The sequence below is a fragment of the Daktulosphaira vitifoliae genome, unplaced genomic scaffold (genome assembly GCF_025091365.1).
Source record: "Daktulosphaira vitifoliae isolate Bord-2020 unplaced genomic scaffold, ASM2509136v1 Scaffold_1, whole genome shotgun sequence".
Classification (NCBI taxonomy): Eukaryota; Metazoa; Arthropoda; class Insecta; order Hemiptera; family Phylloxeridae; genus Daktulosphaira; species Daktulosphaira vitifoliae.
In genome coordinates this window covers 81,876,788-81,902,129 of record NW_026099572.1, presented here as the reverse complement: position 1 = coordinate 81,902,129, position 25,342 = coordinate 81,876,788, and the positions used below count along the sequence as shown (strand labels likewise).

General features: G+C 26.7%; 3 protein-coding genes across 7 annotated transcripts in view; all 3 read left to right on the top strand.

Annotated features, from left to right (window-relative positions):
• The window catches only part of LOC126910283 (DNA-directed RNA polymerases I, II, and III subunit RPABC4), a 157,740-nt gene that overhangs the window by 18,670 nt on the left and 113,728 nt on the right, over positions 1–25,342 (top strand). The gene's annotated exons all lie outside the window — the stretch shown is intronic.
• Positions 1–25,342, top strand: part of LOC126910270 (potassium channel subfamily K member 18-like) — a 126,676-nt gene that overhangs the window by 9,676 nt on the left and 91,658 nt on the right. For all 5 annotated transcript variants that reach the window (XR_007705229.1, XM_050692685.1, XM_050692683.1 and 2 more), the window contains exon 2: positions 2,622–2,661. The gene's annotated coding sequence lies outside the window, so the exon portion shown is untranslated. The remainder of the gene's footprint in view (positions 1–2,621; positions 2,662–25,342) is intronic.
• On the top strand, positions 9,636–16,817 carry LOC126910273 (uncharacterized). The gene is made up of 2 exons (XM_050692690.1): positions 9,636–10,421; positions 15,854–16,817. Exons 1-2 carry the CDS (start codon positions 9,794–9,796, stop codon positions 16,465–16,467), a joined length of 1,242 nt encoding a protein of 413 aa, XP_050548647.1. The 5' UTR covers positions 9,636–9,793; the 3' UTR covers positions 16,468–16,817.

Sequence of the window (25,342 nt, the reverse complement as noted above, 5' to 3'; positions counted from 1 at the left end):
AACCAAACCACATTTTGAATTGAACGATAACTAATTATTTTATTACTTTGGTAAATTAAGACTTAGGGCAGTCTTTTCAAACACCCTCAGATGTTTAAAAAATTCGAAGTCATCATATCCAAATATCAATAATTTAATTTTGATGTGAATGATAACTATTATTGTTATTGATTTGAGGCCGCATTAATTACGGCCCTCTTAACAATGTTGAATTACTTTTATTAAGCTCCATTAATTTCAAACGGTCGAGCTTAAACAGGAAGGATACCATTTCTAGGGAAGAGAATGTTTGCAATGTACTAATGAATATTCAGTTTAAAAGAAGGAAAATACTGTATTGCTAATTAACAAACTTTATAAATGTTTACAAAGATTTCAAAAATTACCAAGTTTTCACTCTCAATACAATCTTATTTTTAATTTTTAAAATTTAAGTATTGATTACACAACCAATGACTGTATCAATACATAATATAATATATAAGACAAATTTATATGTTACAAATATTGTGATTACAACAAAAAAATATGTAAAAGTTAATTTACAATTTCGTATAAATGTTTGTACATCTACACAAAAAAAAATTATCACAATTACATAACTAGTATAATTTTTAATAAGTAATTGAAATCATATTAAATTTTTTGTACTAATAAAACTAAACTTATTTTTTATAGCCTATCTTGATTTCGTCAAAATTGCAAATTAATTTTAAGCATATTTTCCATATACATTTGTTTTTATTTTTAGTTATTTATTATAAAAAGGATTTAAGTTTATAAATAAATTAAATTTTCAATAAAAAATAAATAAATGTACTTAATTCCTCTGCCTAAAAATAACAACTGGAAAATAATTTTAAACTTGATACAATCACCTTTAAACCCAACTCAACCTTCAACAAAGGAATTTCTATGAAATTGTTGAAACCTCATTTTTTTATTTCAAACGAAAATTTTGTGAACATGAATCATTCATACTTTGTCAAAAGTCCGATAACTTTTAAGCAACCTATTTATTTAAATGTATGTACCTATTCCAGTTATATGTAGAATTCAAAAACAAAAAGTTTCATTTAGTTTAATAATTCAAATATTATTTGAAAATTCTTCCATCGTCTTTATTTCAGAATAAGTATCCATATCTAAGGTTTTAAGTTTAAGTTTACAATCAATATATTTTGGAAACAATGAACATAAACTTTTCGACTCTAAAGATGGTTGTTTGTCATAGGTCCCATGATAATACAAATCGTTGACGTATGTGATTGTTACATTTTAAACGTTACAAAAGTTTTAACTCAGACATGAGACGAAGATTTTGTTATGTGAGTAGTGCCATGTGGTCCGAAGGGATTTACTCAAGAATCTCAAACAAAATAATGTAGACAGGTGATGCATGTTTGTTGAGTATACGTACCATAAAAGTATCAGTAATTTATTCTAATAATTTAACACTGCAATTCAAAATGGTTTGATTTTTACCATTATATAATTTCCAAGAAATTGCCATTTTTTCAAAGCATAAACATAAACAATAAACCAAAGGTTTTTAACTTATAAAGAGAAGACATTTTTTTAAAAAGACCTTTGTGAATAGAGATTGTCGCAAAGGTCCGGGAGTTAGGGCGTGCGCTTTGTGATTTACAGCTCTGCACCCGTTTTGTGCTACTATTATAATAAATAGAATTCTGTTACCGCTGGTTTTTGGGACTTCGCCTTCAACGAATGAAAGAATGTCGTTTATCATTTTGCTAATGAATTCAGCTTATATCTTTTTTAGAATCTTGTTAGAGTAATACATAACACGGTTATTTAGTTTTATACATATTGCTTAGATTTTAATTGTTGTTTTTCCTGAAATTATAAAATTTTTTATATTAAATTAATAAGTTAACAAAATTTTTGATAAACTTCTATTTAAATGAGGAATTATTCGGAGTAAAAATAACACATGATCACAAAGAAATCTGAAACATGCTTCTATTACCTATTAAGAATCAACTATTCAGTAGCAGTGGATCCAAGGGTGTGTACGTGACGTGTGTTCCCTTTTTAAACTATCTTAGTTTACTAAAAAAGGGGAAAAAGGTTTTTTAAGTGATAAAATTTGCAAAAATAAATTTTAATATCAAAAAAAATGTTTGATAATTTTCCTTGAAAAAATCCTATTCTTTCAACTACGAAATGAACTAAAAGTGAATCAGGTTGTTAGAAAGAGGTAGGCAACGCCAATTACAGAGCGGATGTGCCCAGAAAATAAAGTTTTCTATGATCGATTATTAAACTAGTTCTTAACATGATTATTAACATGATTTTTTATTACCACTCAATAATTTAAGAAACATTTAAACACTTAGCAAATTTTAAAAAATATCAGTAAAAACTTAAAAGTTGGATATATAGTGGAATTTTAAACAGATATTTTCACTATTTAAGTGAAAGAAAATTAGTGATTGATGTGGTATTTCTGTACAACGTGCATCTTCAAATAATTGGAATACGTCACAACTTTGCTTTATCAATATTAGTGACATAGAATACTAAGATAATTAAAACTAATTATGATTAATTATTAAAACTAAATTTTCTCTTATATTAATTGTATACATTTTTTTTAGGATCTAATAGAAGACTGGAAGTATTAAGCTGTTTTAAAACGTGAGTTACTATTTATGTTCTATTATAATTTTAATGTTACGACCAAAGTCATTAAAAACAATAAATGTCAAACAATATCTTGTTCAAAATATTCTGTATGGTTAAATGCTAATCCCAGAAATTCAAATAAGTATCTTACACCTTTCAGGATAGTTTGAAAAAATTGGAATTATGTGTATTAATGAAATATATATAATTTTTTCTTTAAATAAAAATGCAAAAACATCGATAAAAAAAAAAAAAAAGAGTCCTTTGTTCTAGAACTTTATATCACCAAAAAAATATGTATAAACTAATAATAATAAATTTTCTATGTTCAATTTATATAAATAAAAATTGTGCATAATACGCATGCGTATACGTATTTTGATGCCTGCAGACTTCAAAAGACAATTGTTAAATAATATACCTACGAATTAATAAAAAAAAGCTAGAAACTTGGTCAAAAATGTACAGATCAATAAAACATATTCAAGGTACATGAGTATATCTATATGATTATTTCTAATAACTTTTAAATAGTAAATATAATAATTTTTCTGAGGTAATGCGATTGAGTGCTTTTTATAACAAAAAAAAAAAAATTGAAAATAAGAGTGCATTAAGTATTTTTTTCAGCATAGATACATTTATACGTTAATTATGTACTTAATAAAATTTCCAATAACGAAAAGAGAAAATTAATTAAAATTATTTTCATAAAAAATTATTTAAAAATAATAAAAAGTAATCAATCCATGAAAATGGCATATCTAAGGGGGCCAATATACAAATTAAATATCATGTATAAGCAAAAAATTCTCATAAGTATTATAGACCCTCTTAAAGTTCAAAATATTCGATTGATTATTGAAAAAAAAAATTATTTAAGTAATAATTATAACCAATTTTAAATTATTGTTTGAAAAATTAGGTTCATTTAGTTATACTATATTTTTTTTCAACTCAATTGTAAACTTGTTGATATTTCAATTCATAAAAAAATTAATGTAACAAATTTTGTATGTTTTCGCGAGAAAGCTTGTTTATATTTTAGGAAATAACGGATAAAAATAGTTAGGAAATTAAAAAAATATATTAACTCAAAATGTCCATAATATTAAAAAAAAAATTTATCATTGAAGCTTTGAAATATTTTAATTTTGTGATCAGTTAGTTGAATAATATATTTTTACACTGACTATACTGAACCTACTAATCAAATTCAAATTATAGGAACATTACGTTCTTACAATAATGACTACGACTATGTTTAATATAAACGTTTATTAGTATATAATAATTGATATAAATTCACTTATTGATAAAATATAATATCTATTTCATTTTTACTAGAAAAAGATTGAATTAATTAGAAATAACGTCATAGTTGTTTTTCAAATTTAGTAGAAAACCATCATCCTAGCACTTTTATGTAGAAGAATTAATAATTGTGTTAATGGACTTTTAATTACAAAGAACTTGACCGACTCTAAAAACATTAAGTTTAACGTTTATTTAGCTGACCAACATTCTTCTTAATACATAGAAATAACAAACTTGCCATTACACATGACGGCACAATAAACAAAACAAATCAAGTTAAATAAACCTACTCAGGCAGCTTGTTTAAGTTCCTTTTATAAATAATTATAAAGTAGTAAAATATTTAATCACTTATCAATTACTATGTTCACTTTTTATCAGTACCTAAAATTTAAAAATTTATTTGCTAATTGTAAAGATACAAACATTGCCTTAGATAAAACGAATTATTTTATTATTTAATTTGAAATTACCATGAAATTTTTTAATGTTAGTCAAGTTAGCTAATTTTACAATATTTTTTATTATACAACCATTCGCTAAGATAAACTATATGACCTATAACTTTGATACTAGCTAAAACATACCAAACAAACATATTAATTTTTTCCCCTTAATATTCTGATAAAACATTTTAAATTCTTTATATGATTGAAATTATCTTAGTTACTAGTTTTATAATTATACCAGTTAGGAAAATATAGTGTGTTGTACAACCATTACATTGACATTTTATGTATTTGACTAATAAAAATAGTAAGAAATAGCTAAATTATTTTGGACATATTCAATTTAAACTATTTTTTGACTGTAGCTTGTATGTTGAGAACAATATAACTTAAAGTTGATTCGCATAAAAAAACTAATGACCCCTGTCTATTAGCCAATATTGGCAAATCGCCAACAAAAACCTACACACAGTTCAAATGAACCGTCGAAATATAACAGTTTGTGTACGTCAATTATTGGTAAAGCTTCGTGATCCTAAACACATACCTTGCTCTTGTTTGTTAAAGTTTTACATAATGCTCAAAAAACTATTCTTGAGCTATTTGGTTTTTCTGTTAAAATAACAAATCTAAACTAAAGTAATTGCGAGGAAAATAGCCAAAACAAAAATGTAAAATTCATTTTTTGTTTGAATGTAAATGCTTAAATATTATTAGTATTTCAACTAGTTTCGGGTAAACATTAATCGAATCATATCTCTTACAAAAGTTACAGGTATGAGTTTTAAACATAATCATCCCTTATTCCCTTCTAGAGATATCAGACGTCATGTAGAGATTTTGATATCGTTAAGGTTTTTGCACAGCATGCATATAGTACAAAGACTAGCGGGTACAAAATTTTACATCCTACATTAAGTAATATTTATGGACCACATAACAATTATTGTGACATTCATAAATTATATGAAAATGAGTTTAAAAAATAATTATTAAAATTAGCATTTCCAGTGAAGATAAATATTATTATTATTTGATAATCGTGTCAATCTTAAAGTTCACCTTTGTTAGAATTTTTTTTTTTTTAAGAGCCGTGTCGTCTTAAATTGTAGGTATAATTAATATAACTTAATTACATAATGATCGGATAATTTAGTCGTAGTCCTTATCGTCGTTGAAAATTTAATGAATAAGAATGTATAGCATTGCAGTTTATACATTATTTATATTATATTAGTGTAGATGAAAGGGCTTCGTTAGTTTAAATTACTATGTTATCATTTTCGGTTTCCAAAGGTTGCTGCTACGCCAAGTATTTCCATAATCAATCGTGTTTGTCTTCAATTAATACTCAAATGAATTTCCCCAACGCTAAGGTTTAGTATGACGGTTTAATCGAATAGACCCGAAAATAGAAGATTCGCTTTAAAATGCCAAATGGTCTGCTTTGTAAGAACCCGTGTATATCTATATGCATTATAAATTTTACAATAAACGTTTCAACATTAGTTCAATTTTATTAATTGCCGTGTTATTATTTCTTAACCAGTCCAAAAATAAATGCATGAGTTTTGTTGGCCTGCATAAAACGCCAGTGAATTAAAAAGCCAGTGTTTTTAAAATTAAATTTTATATACTTATCATTAAATATTTTTACCGCATTTTTCTTTGGATATCTATTGATTAAATTTCCAAAGACTTAATTTAAATTTTTTCTGAATACATTTTATATGCATTTCAATATATTATGAATTTTCAGGAATGAATACGATGCAATGCATAATTTTAAATCAAAAAGTTCATTTTAAAAATTTGATGATGGATGAATTTGAAATATAGCTATGATTCGTGACCTCCAAAGAATATTTTAGACTTTTAGCTATCTAACTCTACCAGAGTAATTCTTTTTCATAAGAAATTTAACGTTAAAAGTATACTTCATAGTTCATAAAAGTACATATTTCTGTATAAACTCGAAATGTGACTGTACAAAATTGAATACCATTGAATTCAATATTCTTTTTGTATAAAAATAACAAAAATTTCCTTGTATACATACATTAATAAATTACCATATAGAAAGTTCAATGAAATATACATTATAATTCTTTCTTTTTTTTTTTTCAAAGTTTTATGAGAGGAAAAAAATTATGGCCTATCTATTTCGGATACAACATTTTTTATTGACGCGTCACGATTTGAAAATATCTTTAATATATCAAATAATTTATTTAACCCATGTCAAAGCGTACAGTTCAATTTATACAAGCCAAAATTGATTTCTGGTTCAAATAACAGTAAAACAATTTGTATTTACTACTATTGATGTTTTCAAATGTTTATTTGTAGTGTAATAAAATATAGGGTGATAACGAATTTTAATGTTTTTCAGTAGTGGTTAAATCAATGAAACTATATAATAAAATTCTAACATGTTGTTCGAAAAAAAATATTTTGGAAATTAATTGTTGTTCATAATTAATAAATATATGGTTATTATCTTTCTAGTTTAATTTTGTATTTAAGATTTTTCTTAATAGCCTCCTGTTGCTTTATAACTTGATAAACATAACGTCGAACGAATCAACAAGAGATACCTTACGCATTTTCAATTTTATTGTACCCCAGTACCATCTCTCATGACATTTTAAAGGGTTCCGGTTCGAAAATTAGATAATGGAAAAAAGTCATTACAGACGCTTTTTTATGTTATGTGAGAGCTGATTCATTTATTTTCCATATAAATACGAGTATGTTACTACTTAATCGAGTAAAAAATAATTAAGCACTCAGCCTGTTAAGAGTATCAATTTCGTACATAAAATTACACAAAGTATACTAATATTTTAGCCGAGAGTGATTTATTCATACTCCTTAACCTAGAAAACTGTTAATAATTAATTGTTAACTTTAACGCACACTAAATACGATTTTAAGACATGTATGATTTCAAACTTAATTTATATTGCTTGCTTTGCTTTTACAAGGGATTTGAATATGTAAACGAGTGTGGGCTCATTTAAAATAAATTGACTTATTTTGACTTCATGTGCCAGCAAACCATATGAACGAATAATTCATTTTAAATTTCTCCTTTGTTTGAAAATCAAACAAATATTTTATTACAGTAAAATAATTTATTGCGTATTATGAGATTTATTAGATGCTAACTAAGATATCGCTAGTTATTATATACATAAAACGATCAATTAATTAATGTGACTTGATGTATTTTTTGAATATTTTAGGTTTTTTTTCATGGAATTGAAAGCTAAAATTAAGTTAAATTACAGTATGAACTCACAAACGTCCATATTTGTAAATTTAAAATAAAGTAATTATTTTATTATGTATATGTAAATATGGTTAATATATATATATTACAATCTACATATTTATCGACCCTTTAATTATTTTTCGATTTATGAAACACTAGTAATAATTATCAAGATAATGAGTTTGAAAATACAAACTTGTTTATAATATAAAGTTCACTTTAATGTTTCAATATTAAATACTTTAAAATAACTTTTAACTTTAATTTTTTTTTAATTAAAAAAATGATATTTAGAATTGAAAAATAATCGAACTATGCCAAACTATTGCCCATTTATTTATTATTTCAATACTGTTTTACAGTTATAGCTTGAATTGTTTTTCGAGGAGAGACCTCAAAAAAGAACAAGTCTCTCTTATTGATTAATCATATATCAATAACCTAAAATATGACAAAATAAAAGTAAAAATTGAATTATGCTTTAACTTTTTCATTGAGTACTTAATAAGTCTATGGATATTAAAAAAAATGATTTCTTTTTTATAATACAACTAAAATAATATTTGTTTATTATGACTGAACTATCTCAATAATAAAATAATTTAAAAAAATTACATTATTAATATGAGATATGTTTGACTATAATCATGTACATATATTTTTTATTGAACATCATTGCACGTATATTGCTAAATTAATTTATTAATCTACTATCGGTTATTTAAGGTTACGAACAAAATATCTATAAATCTTTTTACAGATGTCATGAATGTGTCACGCCGAGGCACAACTTCATATTCTATGTGTTTAATGACTAGCTAAATATTTATGTATTGATTTTAGTATGTGAAATTGAGTCCGATTTGATTTAATAGCTGTAAATTAATTTAAACCAACTTGACGTACTGATTTTCAGTATAATTTATTAGTATAATCATAACATACTTAAAGTAGATGACTGGTGAATTAATGTTTTAAATTTTAATAATTCCATCTGGCTTTGGAATTGTGACGGCTGCATCATTTTATATAACATTTAAAACATCTAAATTTTAATTAAAGTTTATAGCTAACCAATTAGCCAACTTTTTCGAACTATCCATTATTTTAATAGGACTACATAAGTAGTGTGATTTTATTTGAATTTCTTCAATCGAAAGAGATGATGGTGTTTATTCTTTCTAGTTCTCAAAAGATTAAGGAATTACATCAATGAGATTACTCAATCTTTAGATTGATTAATTTGTAGATAAATATCAATTTTTCTAGAAATTAAACTATTTATAATAATGAATAAGGCAACTAAATAGTGCATTTTTATTGTTTTTGATTGCCATTTTAGAAATCTATAAAAAAAAATGTTTTTGTTTAAATAAATTTATGATTTAAATGATTGTTTTGCAAAATCTATCATTATAAAATGTTCAAAATACCTAAAATAAACACGATTGAAANTTTAAATAAATTTATGATTTAAATGATTGTTTTGCAAAATCTATCATTATAAAATGTTCAAAATACCTAAAATAAACACGATTGAAATGTGTACAAATAATACAAATGAAAGTGGAGCAGCACAAATATCATTAATTATTTCGAATCTCGTCTACTTGAAATACCCCTTTTTGGGTAAATAAAGTGCTCCAGCGGCAATAATTTACGACGTGTTTATTGTTTGATCGTGTGCAGTACCTCGCGTTTATTAAATCATACTTTACTCGGTACGTTGTATATTATTATGAATGGCACGGGCGTATTATGATATTTTAATGAAAACGCCGTTGTTATTATTACGGTGTTCTTGTTCGCAATAAATTACAAAGTGGCTACAAGCGATACAACATCATTATTGTCGCGAAAAGTCATAGGTATAAATAGTATGCATGTTATATGGTCTAAACGCTATCTCAGTGGTGAGGAGTAAAAACCATATCGACTGCTGACGAGTTATGCAATTGATTATCAAAAGTTTATCGTAAGTGCATATCGCCGAGGAGCGGTTAACGAAAGTAGTATGGCTACTGATCGCCAGTCCTCCGGCCGTGTTAGACTCGGTTTTTTTTGACACGCTATACCAATTCAGGTACGCACCCGAAAAATAATGTCGAATCGCGAAAGCTTCCTGAGAACAAAATTATTCCCAAAGATCGTGGCCGACGGAGTTTTCGGTGTCGATGCTGAGTACAGCGGATTCGAATTAGATACGGATTCCGTGGTGGGTGATGGATTTTCATCGGACATATTGTTTGGCAAAGTGTTGATGACTAACGGCCAAAGTCATCCCGTAGTCATGAAATTCAAGCATAAGAATGCTAAAGTAGCTAGCGAAACGAACATGCATGAGAAATTTTACAACGAGTATGTATTCTACGATCAATTGTTACCTGAACTATCTCGGAACACTAGTTCTACATCTATAACCGACATGTTCCCGAAATTCTGGTATTCAAACGCCTCACTAGATGACAGACAGAAATCGGAAGATGAAGAGCAGGTCATTGTGTTGGAAAACATGTATCCCAAAGGGTACCAGGTTCCAAAAGAACGAATTTTTTTGGACAAAGATCATGTGCGGTTGGCTATGCGCAAACTTGGAGCTTTCCATGGTTATTCATACGCTTCTAAATCGAATTCTACTCGTCGTCAGCTATTCTTACAACTTTTGGGTCAATTGGTAGAAACTGAATGGTTCTTTGGTTATTGGTACCGATGTCCGACATTCCTATCAAGTAATAAAAAATAATACTATTCATCGAAAAACTAGCACCTAATGTAACAATATATTGATAACACTTTTGACAACATTATTTTTAATTTTACTAAAATAAGTAGAACTTGACTACTTTAGGTAATTGGGCTATAATGTTAAAATTAAAATCGCTGAATTTTGTCTACGCTAAAAGCTATCGAATATTTTGCTTTTATTTCGACCTTAATTAATCAATATTATTCAGTTAAAACCAACAAATATTTTTATGAAATTAAAACAATTAATGTTAAACACAATTAAACTTGCAAAAATTATTGTTTCATTGATACTGTAGTTATCATACAAGTTGTGTAATAACAGAAAAAAAATTGTTTTTTATAAAAAGCTATTTCATATTATTAAAATTTATATCATAAAAAAATATTATCTCATGCAAAACCTACGTAGTGGTATGAGGGTTGGTACGAACTATAAAGTGATTAAAGGATTATTAATACCCCTTTATTAAACGTTTAAATTACTCGAATATGTTTGTTTTTTCCATGTGCGAAATTCATGCAGTTCTTTTTACTTTTTAATTTTGGTCAAATAAGGGAGTTAAAAAGAGATAATAACTTTGTGATGTCGTATTGTAGGATTTTAAGAACTACCATTTAAAAATTACAATCAGTGCATATTAATAGTAGTATATTTTCTTAGTATTTATGTTCAATTATGAGCGAATTTTCCAAAAATCTAACTGGTTTTATTGAAATTAATTAACTTATTATAATTTTATACATCTATTAAAATTTATTCCTTGTTCATAGAGTAAAGATTTAAAATAGAAATGTAATATAAGTATAACAAACTGTTACGTATTAGTATCTTAAAAATTTAAAAATAAAATAAAACAAAATAAAATATAAAAAATTGATGAACATTAAAAAAATAATTAAATTTTTAGTATAGCTGTAACCAGCAAGAATAGTGACATAACATATATGATAATTTTTAAGAGGAGATCAAATAAATTGACAGTCCTATACTTTTAATTACAAAATAATTTTTTATCAGACTCTTTAACGTAAATTATAATAACTATATTAATCAAACATTCTTGCCTTAAAATGTAATAATTTTTTATTCATATAGTGCAAAAAATAAAAAATGTTGAGTTTTTTCTTACTGATACGCAATATTCATATATTCTTTCTTATCTTTTAAAATATATAAAAATCTGGCCAGTGAGGTTGCGATATAATAATACAAGAATAAATACTTATTATTGTTGTTAAATTTAGTACAAATTTGATATTCGATAATTTAGTAAAAATGCAATATTTTTTTAGAAAATTACATATATATAAAAAAAATTCAATTATTCTAATCCTCGTTAGTTAATTATAATTTTATTTTAAATCTAGATAGGTAGTACAATTTTGGAAAAATAACATTTTAATTTAACGTATGTTTGAAGCTGAAATAATTTCCAGAGAATTTTCATAAGTGAAGCTGTTAAATTTTTATGTAAAAGTAGCTATTTTGAATCCCCCCTGTGGGCAGGTAAAGGGTAAAATTTCTAAAAAAAAAATACCAAATAAAATGAAAATATCCATGGTAATTAAATAATTATAAAGCTTCAAAAGCGTTAAAACTTATCTATTTTAAACATTTTTATTTTTGTGGAATTTCCCTGATTCACAGAAAAATAGGGTAATATTTTCTATTTTAAGGGTAATGTCATTAACTAAAAATGATTTGTGATCTTTTGATGTAAAATCAGTTCAGTGATAGTTGAAAAAAGTGGCTACATTCATAAAAAAAATAAACACATAATAAAATTAATAATTTTTCAGATTCACATTGAAGCAAAAATAAAACTAGTGACTTGTCTAAAATACACAAAGTGTATAATAACATAAAATCTATAAATATAACATCATATAGGCTAATGCATATCATGTATTAGATTTTTCACTCAATTTAATAGCTTTTTATGTATTCGATTTAGTATTATTATTTTGGTTGGATTTTTGGAAGTTATACTTTGTACTTTTTATTGTATTTATGTTGCAATATAAGTTCAGAAAACACATTTTATTCTATGAAAATGGTTTTAAATGAGTTAAATATTTTTAGATGAAGTTATCTTAGTAATCACTTAATCGTGTACTCTAGTAATATAATATATTTTAATTTATTGTTTACCCTTGAAACATTTCTACACTATCAATTAAATAAAAAATATTTATAGGCCTATCAAAACATACTATTAGTTATTTAACTGATAAGTAAGTTTTATTTATTACATTAGTAATCCAATTAGGATCCATACAACGTATATTAAATAACTATCATGCATCTAAAAATAAATAAATTATAGTTTAATAAAACAGTTTAAAATGTTTTTTTTATATTATAACATAGATAAAAATTTCATAAGTTAAAAAAACAAAAACCTGATTCTTAACTATAGTCAGAATTATACTTAAGTATTATTTAAATTTCATCATTTTCGAAAATTTTTAATACAACTGAAATTTTAGAACCTATTTTTATGATCATCTCTAATGTCTTATAGATTTATCAACTACGTAATTAATTAGTTTACAAAATAGAAAATAATGTAATTAATAACAAATTTTGGATCAATATTTCAAAATTTAATAATATTTTTATCCTACGGCCAGAAAAGGAGTAGGCTAAAAAATGTCTATTGATAAATACAGCAGATTTTNGGCCAGAAAAGGAGTAGGCTAAAAAATGTCTATTGATAAATACAGCAGATTTTGTGCCTCGTGTCCGGTCAATAATTATGATGCCATTTAAAAAAAGTTGTCATCTCTATAAAACATTAGAGATGATCATAAAAAATATTATATAATAGATAAATGGAGTTATAAATATAACTGACAAAAGCCAAAAAATATAAAAAAATTTGTTATCTAAAAAGAAAGTAACTAGAGTATATATATATATTTATTTATTAATTATTAATAAATGAGTGAAAAATGAATAGTGTCGGCCAGGTCTATTTAAAATTTTAAAATTTATTTTTCACTTAATTACAATTATTGATTATTTAATTAATGAAAAAAGAAATAACAATGCCAGAAATTTTTGCCTTGAACAGTATAAATTTCCCAATAATGTATATGCGGCATTGAGTTATCGTTTAGAATATGAATATAAATATATTTAAAAATCGTAATTTTCGCAAATAATTTTCTTGACAATGAAAATGAAATATTTGAATCCATATCGCGTTATTCTAATTGCTAAAAATCAGTTTCTATTCGACAGTATCTTGTCGTTTTACGATTGCGTTGATAAAAAAAATATAATCATAATACAACAAATACAAATTGACTAAAAATCCTTACAACTGCTGTTTTTCAATAAGGTTTATACCTCGTTATTATATTTGAAAGAGCTTTGATATTTTACTCCTTAATCATCCGTGACGATCATATAGCAATAAAGAATATCTCACAGAATAATAATTTGGAAGTGAACAAATAAATTTATTTCTGTACTTTCTTTCATTTACGTCGTAAGTTCTACAATTTTTAATCAACGCATTTTTTTTTTAGAAGTAATATTTTATATAAGAAAATATATTTTCATGTATTAGTTTAAATCATACTAGTTAAATTTGTTTTTCAAACTTTACCTATAAGATGAGTAACGCTTAAGTAATTTTCAAATATATATGACATTCAACGTTTCAAACTTTTTAATTTTTAATACTAAAATATTTCATACTCATATTAATTAATGTTTTCTTTTTTTGTATTCTCAATTTGTTTTGCGTATGGAGAATCACGTCAAAAGTATCATTACATGTTAATTGTTTTAACAAACCTTTTTTCATAGTCAATTGAAATGTGTACAATTACAACTTTTTAGGAGATGTATTTAAAGTCATCAAAGATTGTTAAAGTTATAAAATAAATGCATTATTATTCGCTAAGCTCTAGTTTACTCACGATAAAGTTTTCGTTCAAAGTTGAATTCCCCTATTTCGTTAGTAAGACTTTAAACTTTGAATTAATTATGTTTAAACATTTTGCACTTAAGAAAACAGAAAATATTAATTAATTATAAGTACTACCAAATCTTTTTAAAATATTATTAAAACGAATTTTCAATGAAACTTATTTTAAATGTTTAACAAGTGTATGTTCTTTATATTATTTGAAAAAATAACTATTATTATGTGTTGCGAAGTAGTAAGTTTATATTTTTCTTAAAAAAAACAATAGTTTTTCTGTTTTTAACAATTTGGTTTCATAACTTTTAAGTATAGTAGGAAAAAAATAATTTAATAAATAATATTGATAACAGGACACAAAATATTGTTGTTTGGTAGCTTACACCTGTTAATTATACAAAAGTTTAAATCGATTAATTTAATGACCTAGTTCTTTAAAAGCTATTCATTCGTAGTTATTAATAATTTTTATCACTATAATAATAAATTAATATAAAATCCTGGGCTCGAGACTTATAGCACTTAAAATTGTCAAAATAAGCTCTTTTAAAAGCGCTTAAAAACACGATTATAAACACTTAATTAAGCATTTATAAATCATAAAAATCAACAAAAAAAATTCATTGAATAATCAAAAAAAAATTTTTTAATTACTAATTTTTCGTTTTACATGATAAAAACTGCTGAATATATTATTCGTACAATGCATAAATATATTACTAAAAATATTTAAGTTTAAAAAAACTAATATTAACTTATTGTTTACCGAGAAATCAATGGACTAAACATTTGTGCTGCATTATTTTTCAAACTATAGATATAAGCAAATGCCAGTTCTGAGAACTGATAATAATATACCTATATTCACTATCAATTAATTATTACTCGTTAAAGAATTTTTTTTCGTTAAAAATGTAATTGATTTTAAGACTAATAAATAAAACTTATACATGAATTTTAAAAAGTAATTACTTTTATTGTAGGAACTTGATTTTATTTCTAAATAGTAAATGTAAAATTATTGTACAAATTGGTTAATTATACATTAGGTTATATATTTCAATTACTATTGTTATTTTTTTATCGATTTGCATAGTTTTACTATGTTATAAGATAAGACATTGAACTTTAGTTGCACTTGAAACGTTTTAATTTTTATGATTAAGTAATAGTTTTACGCGAAATCGTTCGTATATATAATTAGTCTAACAAGTAGATATTGATTAACATATTAAATGTTTTATGAGTTTTTCTTCAATGATTGATCGTACTTTTCAATTATTTTTTGTGTATATGTTAATGATTTATGACAGTTTATGATGAATATTAGGTAACAACCAAAACATTTCATTAGTTTTATGAACATTCGAAAAAATGATTTTAAATCGTAAAATATTTCATAGCATATTAAAATTTTCATTTGCGTAAGCTATTCTTTAAAATTATATAATGAATTTTTACATTACGTCACGCAGGTACCGCTTACAGGGGAATAGAAACTTATGTCACAGAAGAGAGCAGACGTGGAGATTATGGAGCGTCGACCGACCAATTGGAAAATATATGTGCACTTCTTGACGGCAACAGCGAAACAATGAAAACTATGGTGACACCTAAGGAACCCTTCGCAGTGTTATGTCACGGAGACTTTTGCCGTAACAATTTGCTGTATAAATATGATGCGACTGGTCGTCCTATTGATGTTCTGATGTTTGACGTTGCCCAGGCTAGATACTCGTCACCGGCAATTGACATATCGTTTTTCTTGTACTTGAACACAACCGAAGAAGATCGGCAAAAATATTGGGACTCGTACATGGCCGCTTATTTGGACGGTATGGCTGAGGCGTTCCCCGAACTGAACTTACCGGACATAGAACAAGAGATGCAACCTTATGCTTTTTACGGGTACGCACACTGTGCTTTCTTCTTGCCCGGCTTAGTCAATCCGACTCCACCTGACGTTGCAAAGTTATCTCAGGCCACCATAGAGGAGTGCATTGAAATGATTGTCGAGTCAGGAGGTGCCAAAGCCGACTACTTATTGGCCGCCATCATAAGACACATGATCCAACGAAAATATGTTTGAACATTTTCAAAATATCTAATATGTGTACAGATAATATTAATAATTTTTTTTGTAAACAAATATTTACTGTGTATAATATTTAGTGTGACTTTGAAAATCCAGTTAGAAATTCAACAACTATACTATTGAAGCTTATCGACTAGATTCAATTAATAGCTAAGTGATTAAAAAGTTTGGCGTTATTTTATTATTAAGTATTTATAAATAATATTATGATGCGCATTGATCGATTTTTTTAACATATCTACTCTGCGAGAAAAAAAATAACTAAATTTTTTTTAATTGTGAAATGTGTTATTAAATTTTGTTAATTCTTGAATGATTAAATAAAACTAACATGTATATATTTATTTATATAACGTTTGGATATTTTTTAAGATTGCCAAATTAAATTATTTTTAAGATAAAATTACTTTTAGGAAGAAATTATTTTTTTTGTTTAGAAATATTTATTAACCATTGAAGTTCTATTATTACTTTATAGCAACATTAAAAAAAGTTTTTATTTTGACGATAAAATTAACAATAAAGGGTCCACTATTATTTATCTTTTAAGACAGTAAAATGTATTTCATGATATTATTAAAAGTATTTTAGACCAGTGTTGAATCCAGATAAACTTCAAAGGCGAGGCTGGAGTCCACTGACACTTTGATAGCCCTCCTCAATATTTAAGGGTGATAATGATAATATAGGGTGATTCATTTAATATTAGTTATTGTATTTCTCCTAAAATAATAATTGTTTTAAGTCAACACCCTTAAAAGATATAAGGGATGAATTAAAAAAGTAATTAACAACTAATAAGTCAAGGAATATATGAGATTAAATAATACCAAACAGAATTTTCTTAACATAATTATTATTTGAAAAGAAATAGAGTATTTAATATAAAAAAAAAATCAGCCTGTATAGCTATTTTCGACAATTGACGAAATGTTTTGTTTAATACGGACAATAAGATTAATATTTATTTAACATTGTGAGTTGAAAACTATTTTTATTTTTGTTCATTGACTTTTTTTATAGTATTTGATGACAATATGACAAAAAATAATTTTTGTTTGTGCTTGCTGGACTTTCTCTAGAAAATAATCTAAATTCAACACTGTTTTAGACTATTGATAACTACTCGTAGTTTTGATTAATCATTATAATTTTCACTGAATGCTTATAGAGACGACTTGACATTGTTTGAACAATGATAATGAACCAAACTATATAATAGAATGTAAATTTTCTTGTGAAATACGAGTCCAATTTATCGTGTTGTACGATCCATAGAATTTCTTTTGTTGATTATAAGGTAGGTGATGGTAATTTATATCTTAGATATATACTGTCGTTTATTACCCTTAAAGCGGAACATTCATTACTTGGCTAAAGATACGATAACAATACTTGTTGTTGTCGACAAACACCGGGCATTTCAGTTGGCCCCACTGTGTAGTGCTATCAAGTATACGCTGTCAGGTGGTGGTCAACATATGTGCAATATGTTAGATGCTCCTACCGTGTTATAAGTTCTTGTTAAAAATAAGTAACTTATTACTTTTTTTTTCTTGCCTTTTTTCGCAAAGCGAAAGGTTTTTTTATATTCACCGCAATTGGCGGTAGTTGGTGCGAATAAGGTAAGTGACGCTTTTTAATGGTCGATTGCTCTTAACGAGCATACATACACGTCAATTGGACGTAGAAACTAACTGATTGGGTTTACTGTGTGTAAATGTATAACAACCTAGAATTTATGTAGAAGGACTGAATCAGTCCGATTCAGTCTGAATGATAATTTGGCTGAGTCGGGAAACAGAGAATACTGGATTGGAATACATAAATATAGTATTCTAATTAAACTGATTTGTCTATCTTATTTGTAAAATAAAGTTAGACGCCCAATGTTCTAAATTATTAAATTATATAAAATATTAAAATAGTGTCAAGTTGATTTGTGTGTTGAGTGTCTCGTACTCAATCTTACTCATAGGAGTCTATGGTAAATTATGTTATTTATATCATATTATTATATATATATATTTATAAATTTTAAGTCTTTTGAAATTTGTCATAATAATTGAGTCTGATATCCCTTTGACTAACTCTCGAATCTCGTTTGACCTGTTGTATATCATTAGCCTTGCAAAGAAAATCCTGTTTTCTCTTTACAGTCTAAATTCTAAGACAAACTGTGCAAATTGCTTGCGTATGTAACTTACTAAGACATATACGACAGCGTTGTGTGTCGGGCTCATTATTTTACAAACAATTTCATCATTATCAGATTGTTATGTTGATTTTACGTTCATATAATCCAACCTTAATTATCATTTTAATTTGAATTGACCCTATATAATAAATGAAAAATATTTAGGTACTGGTTTCTTTTGAAATGTATCCGGTCGACCGATATAATAAAATTCCTGAAATAGACCGTTATTTTTTAAGTATTTCATCCCTTATTTTTTTTTCCAACCGTTATTGTATGCAGCAGCAAAAAGTACATTAATCGATTTGTTATTACAGAGCAGGTTTATATGACCATAGTGGTTCACAAACGCCTTCGGCAATTTCACTGTTATCATTGCCTCCATAATATATATCATGTCTATAAAAACAATCCTAAAAAACTTTTATGATTTTAAATCGTATTAAACGTAATTGTCGGGTGTTTAATGACAGGAAACTTTCGATAGTAAACAGTAATAGTGTTCGGGAAACAATAATATAATTAGAGTAGTAAAGATATCCCAATTCCCAGACGCTGTTTTAGCGACGATTACCTAATTATACCAAAGAACCATCATACTATAAAACTTACTATAGCAGAAATATTACATCAACGTTATCATAAGACGGATTTGATGTTAAAACAATGTTCTTGAAAATTTACTGTGCGCTGACGAACAGTAAAATCATTTTTATTACCGAAGAATTACAGTTGGTTGTAGGAAAATTGCGCACACAATTTTAAATGTCTCTTTGAACAAAATCTGTAGTTCACTTTCTTAGCAACATGATAAGAAATGTCTTGCAGGTTTAATGCGATATCAATAATTAGTATTGAAGTAAGGGCTTGTAAATGTAAATAGTGTATGATTGTTTTTACGACAATATTATATAAAAGCACAAGTATTACTATATTCAATAACAGCATTAAAAATGTTATTTTCTTTAATGGTGTCAATATTTAATCGATATTCAGCTAATTTTTGATCATTTAAAATCACCAACTTTAAACAAATTAATAATAATTTATATTAGCTTAGTTCTTAGTCCTAGTAAGGACTGAACCAGTACAACGACTATACGAATAAGCCAATTGTTGGGTTGTCTTTTTAAATGTTTATTATTACATCTTTTGTCAAAATTACCATAGTGTAGGAATTTTTCAATAGAAAGAGTACAATAAAATATAAGAACTGAATGGGGAATAAAGTGCAGAAACTTTTTCCTCGAAGTGACTGTTTCGCTTAGACTCAGACTTCCATTTTTAGTGTATTAACTCATTGTACTGAATCTATATTTATTGATAAGTTGTGATCATAATTTATAAAAAAAAAAGTTATAACTTATAAGATCAATGGTGAATTTTTAATATTCTTAAGTGCAAATGAAAATGTGTTTTAACATTGAAGAATATAATGTATTTCGAAATAATACAACGCACGATCAAACAAAGCCTCATTGAAAGCACCGTGTTTTATGGACAGTAAGTAAGAGAATGCAGAAAGAAAACATCAGGCTCGCGGTTTTGCCAATAATCATTACAAATTGTCACTTTGATGTTGAAAAGTTATAAAACCCAATAGTTTCGAACGCATTGTTTCAAATTCTAATGTGTATAGCAATGCGTTGACTTTTCAGAGCCTAAGGTTTATGAGCAAAAAGCTTTATGTGGTAGAATATGTGCGTCTTAAAAAATAATAAAACCCGTATGCTATGGTTAAGATGTAGTCGTTTGGGACGTGTGTAAATTTTATTCACGCTGTATAATTTAATGTCGACTTATAGGGTCAGGCATGCCGTTATAAATTGTGGACCAAACAGTATACAGGGTGGAGATAAATGAACCGATATACGTCATAACTTACACCGGTGGCGGTAATGAGCTCACGGAAATAGTATAAATGTATTCCTCTATCGTGTTCGGTCGACCCGAAAACACACTAACGGTTTTAGGGTACCAATTTAGCCCCTGCTGTCTGCTAACTCTATTCAACAACTCACACGTGTTGGAAATTTAGAAGAAAAAGTTTTTTTCATTTAATTTTAACGAAAATTTTTATCCTTTTTCGCACTAGTTTTTTTTAGCAAAACTGTGTTGTTACGTGGTTTTCTTATAAATTGCGAAAAAACGATATCCAATTAATTAAGTGATTATTGTTAAAACGATTAAATATCATTTTTTGTGTAATTATTGAATGTACATAATTGTGCAATCTGTAGAAACTAGAGTAGATGACTATCATAAATATTATGGGCTAATTACTATAGTTACGATTATTAAAATACTAAAAGTTATTTTAATCAACTCTTTAGATAAATATTTCACTATTAAAATTCAAAACAATTAAAATTACATGTTTTAAATTGAACAAAATTTTACATTTAAAGTAATAGATGATAAAACCAAAACTTGTTGTGGCGTATAAATCTTATCATAAAAAGTTCTTTTGATTGATGTATATAAAAATTCTTAGTCATAGATAAATACTAAACAATAATAAAACAGTAATTGCTTTAAAGGTCACTTTTGTAAAAATAATTTTAGTACTAATTTTTTCATTTATTTTGTGTACATTATTAAAATTTTATTGTGAGATTAATATAAGATTACATATTTAGTTAAATATATGTACTTTTTTTTAATTGCTGATTACAAATTCTGTTGTTTATTAGAATCGGTCATGTTTGGTTGTTGAATTCGTCGAATGTTTTTATACCCAATAAATTGATAAAGGTGAAAACTAAAAACTCTTAATCTGTATTATTTTAAACTTTAATTGGTTAAATTCCGGGAATCTAATAAATTCATCAGGGTTGATGTTTTATTTATTTAGTAACAGTATTATTGATGACACGTGTTCTTTAAAACAGATAACGTTTATAAAGATGCAAAGGTGAAAAAAGAGTTAATTTTTCAATTTTTATATCTATAATAGTAAATCTATTGTCTAATGTCTAATAACACTGAACAACAAAAAATCAAACATTTTCTGCGCCAAACAATATGAGTAGATTCTGAATGGAATTTCTTCGTTGGTTCAGAATCTGACATTAGAGTTTTCAGGTTGATTATAGTTTTTGAGGTAATTATAAAATTAATACAAACTGATACTTTTTTTTCGGCAATACATTAGTAATGAATACGTGTAATAAGATATGTTTATACTATACGATTGTAAGAGACCGTTTATAATTCAGTTGCATTTATTCGTTTTATGTAATATAAAAGACATACATGTTTTAAAAGATACGAACTACGAAACTCGAGGGAATAATTGTGATGCAACGTAAATTATCGTACTGTGTCAGCTGCATTATACATTTGAATTGAGATTCTTAACAATAACTTTATAGATAACGGTTAAAAAAAAGGAAAACTGAATCATGCCATTGTCAGATTACAGCGTAACGTATAAATAAATACTTATTATAATGAAATGATCAGTTTTACATGTTTCAATTTCCCAAACTTAACATGATACAGATGGGGGTGGATCTCTTTCACTTGTTGGCGAGTCAAAGGTGGTTCTTGGCTAGACCAGTGATGGACCGGACTGGTGTTATGGCCGACCTGTACCAGAGACCAGACACCACCAACGAGAGAATCACAAGAAATATCTCGTTGGCACTCAGGAGATCTAAGAACACGAGACCGTTTGCCGAAACATACGTTTCTACCCACTAGGCTAGGCCGACCCCTTTGATAAATGACTAGATCATTTTTGAATTAATCAAAAAAATGTCATTCAAATATTAATTTACTATAGAACGCTATTTATATTTAAACTATAAAACTTGTCCATACCTAATCCCCAACTTTTGTATTTCTCAAGTGGTTGAGGACAGAACAAACAACAAAAGGTTTTAATAATTGACGTATTATTATTTTATTCTTGACAGAAGAAGATTATCTAGGCTTAAGCTGAAGACGTTTCCATTTGAAGTAATAAGTCAAACTGCAGAAATTCGGGAACATAAAAAAGTTATTTATTAGACATGTTTATTATAATTATGTTGTAACGTACAAATGGGATATAAAATAATTTCCCGACTTCTATATAGTACTGAGTACGAGTGCTAAACTGTCGGGTTGGGTATAACTATAGTCATAGAACGTTTTATTATACAGAGTGAAATTATTTAATTAATATTGCTATGCCAATATGTAACTAATTATTTTAATAAAGTCAACGCAATTGGATAATTTGATAACAATTAAAACAAACCAAAAGCTAAAAATCAATAATTAAAAACTATTTTAAATTCATTTACGCTAGGCCAAAATGTATGTATACCAACCTTTGGTAAAATTAGCTTGATAATTTAATATTCACAATATCATTAAGTAAATTATGTTTTACACGTGCAGAATATTTCATTGCTCAAATTCAATATACACTTTCTTATATTAAAACCAAATTACGAATTGTGTCGACGAATGTGTAATTCAAATATGTACACGAATAAAACTCATTAAATGTTTCCCAGAAATATTGACTAAAAAATCAAATTTTAACCAAAGTAAATGTAAAAATATCGATTATACTCGTTTGATGATTAGCTTAAATTTCAAGGTGTTTAAGTTTGCAGCAGTCAGGTGCGTACGGTAAGGCGCGTTGTGTGGATAATTATTCGCAGGGCCATAAATAAACGCGTTAAATGTATGTACATGCACGTGACACGAAATTTGATGGTAAGGTCACATGTTTTGTTAGATTGCGAATGTCATTTATCTGATCTGAGACCTCCAGATTAAAATTTAAGCTAAGTTAAAGAAGGTTTATAAAGGTGCGTCGTTAAACTTCTACTGTTTATTTAGGTACTTTTTGCTAATTAAATCTGTTTATTTGTGTTTCTTTCGTTAAGTGACGTATGCTCATTAAAGTTCAAAATCGACTAAATTCCTAACACCTAGATTAAATAAAATCTGTTTCATTTTATTCCTTATAAACAGTTAAATTGATATAATTTACGGGGAGGTAATATATTAGGTTGTAAAACTTACCTGGCATGAAAATACGTTTAAACATTAAATCAATTTTTTGAACATCACCCCTAAAATCTATGGCACTTGTCCAACAATAATTGCACTTTTTGGTAATGAATTATTGAGTTTTAGAACAACAATATGTCTAATGTCTACAAAAGAAATTAATCTGAAATAATGTCTCTTTGAATAACAGCAAATATGTTTTATGCATAGTTGAACTGAGTTGTAAATTTAATTTTCTAAAATTAAGAGTCAGTAATTTTCAACTCGATGCGCAGAATTGACGGTATTGATCTTTCTTTAAGTCCGTAAATACAAAATCTCAGTTCTTATAGAGGAATATGTTTTAATACTGTATCTAAAGAACTTGGTTTATATCTAATTAAAGATATGTGCGTTTCTAGAAAGACTTTTAGAATAAGTGTTTGTACAAGTACTTTAGTTTTTTTGAGAATAAATATCAACTATTCGAATAAATGAATTAAATTCAGTTTCTAGGTTCAATTTATTTTTTTACATGTTGGGCCATAGTAATACAAGATTATTTTTAAATATAGTAAAGTTTGACAATTATGAATTTATTAAAAGAATCAAATTTCTATGTCTGTTATCTCAAGCAGAAATTTCTATAAAGTACCAGAGTTGAAAACGACACAGTACTATACCACTAATGGTTATTGACCACGCAGTACTGATTAGCATCTTGACTGGGTACAGTTGATTACTATCAAATATTTCAATAATTGCTTATACATTTATATGTATAAACATAATCAATTTAATTTTAAATCGTTTAATAGGTGCTCGTAAATCTATCTTATCTCTAGGAGACTATAAATCAAATTTAAGATTGTGTATAAGTACTAGTGGAAAATCTTAGGTACATATTTCAAGTAATCGTATGGATGTTTAAAGCGGTTGTCGCAATAGCAACGTTTCTCTGGGATTTGTTTCATTTCCGAAGAACGTTATCGTGATATTTTTTGTTCCTTCAATACTTTATTATTCTATACATATAAAAACACTTTAAACAATATAAGTGTGGTATATAAGGGCGGAATCGATAAAGTTGTCGGAAAACATGCAAACATAAATATGTATCATCCAGAACGAAGATTACCGCCGTCACCACCGGTCGTCGATAGAAAGAAGTAATGTCTGAGTTTAAAAGAAAATCTATTTGCATTTTGATGTTTGGGATGTTTGCTGCTACCTCGTGTGTAGGAAACGAAAACGTTCTCGCCCTACTCGAGATGACAAATTCGTGTAACAGTGTTCGGTTTGTTCGTTTAAATTCTCACAGATAAAAATTTTATAACATTTTTTATACGTCACTAGTACACTGGAAAAATAAGTAAGTAACAGATAGAAATCGTGTTCAAGACGAATCATACCCGGAAATTGTAGTGTTCCGATCTTAGTACTATCAATCTGATTAAAAGTGAGCAACCAGAAAATTGGATAGAAATGGATAGTAAGGTATTTCGTGGATGTTCATCATATATATATTTTTTAGAACGTTCAAACAACAAATCTGCTTGTATACGTCATCTCACAACCAACAACGCCAATGCACCTCATATATTACAATCGTAACGTGTATTCGAAATGATATCGATTTCCCAATGAAGGTGTTATTGATGGGCATCCATTTATTCCTAA

Bases quoted from the DNA above. Each gene is read 5' to 3' on its own strand.
- LOC126910273 (XM_050692690.1), top strand. From the start codon at position 9,794: ATGTCGAATCGCGAAAGCTTCCTGAGAACAAAATTATTCCCAAAGATC. The intron at 10,422-15,853 runs GTAATAAAAAAT...TACGTCACGCAG, and splicing joins ATGTCCGACATTCCTATCAA to GTACCGCTTACAGGGGAATA.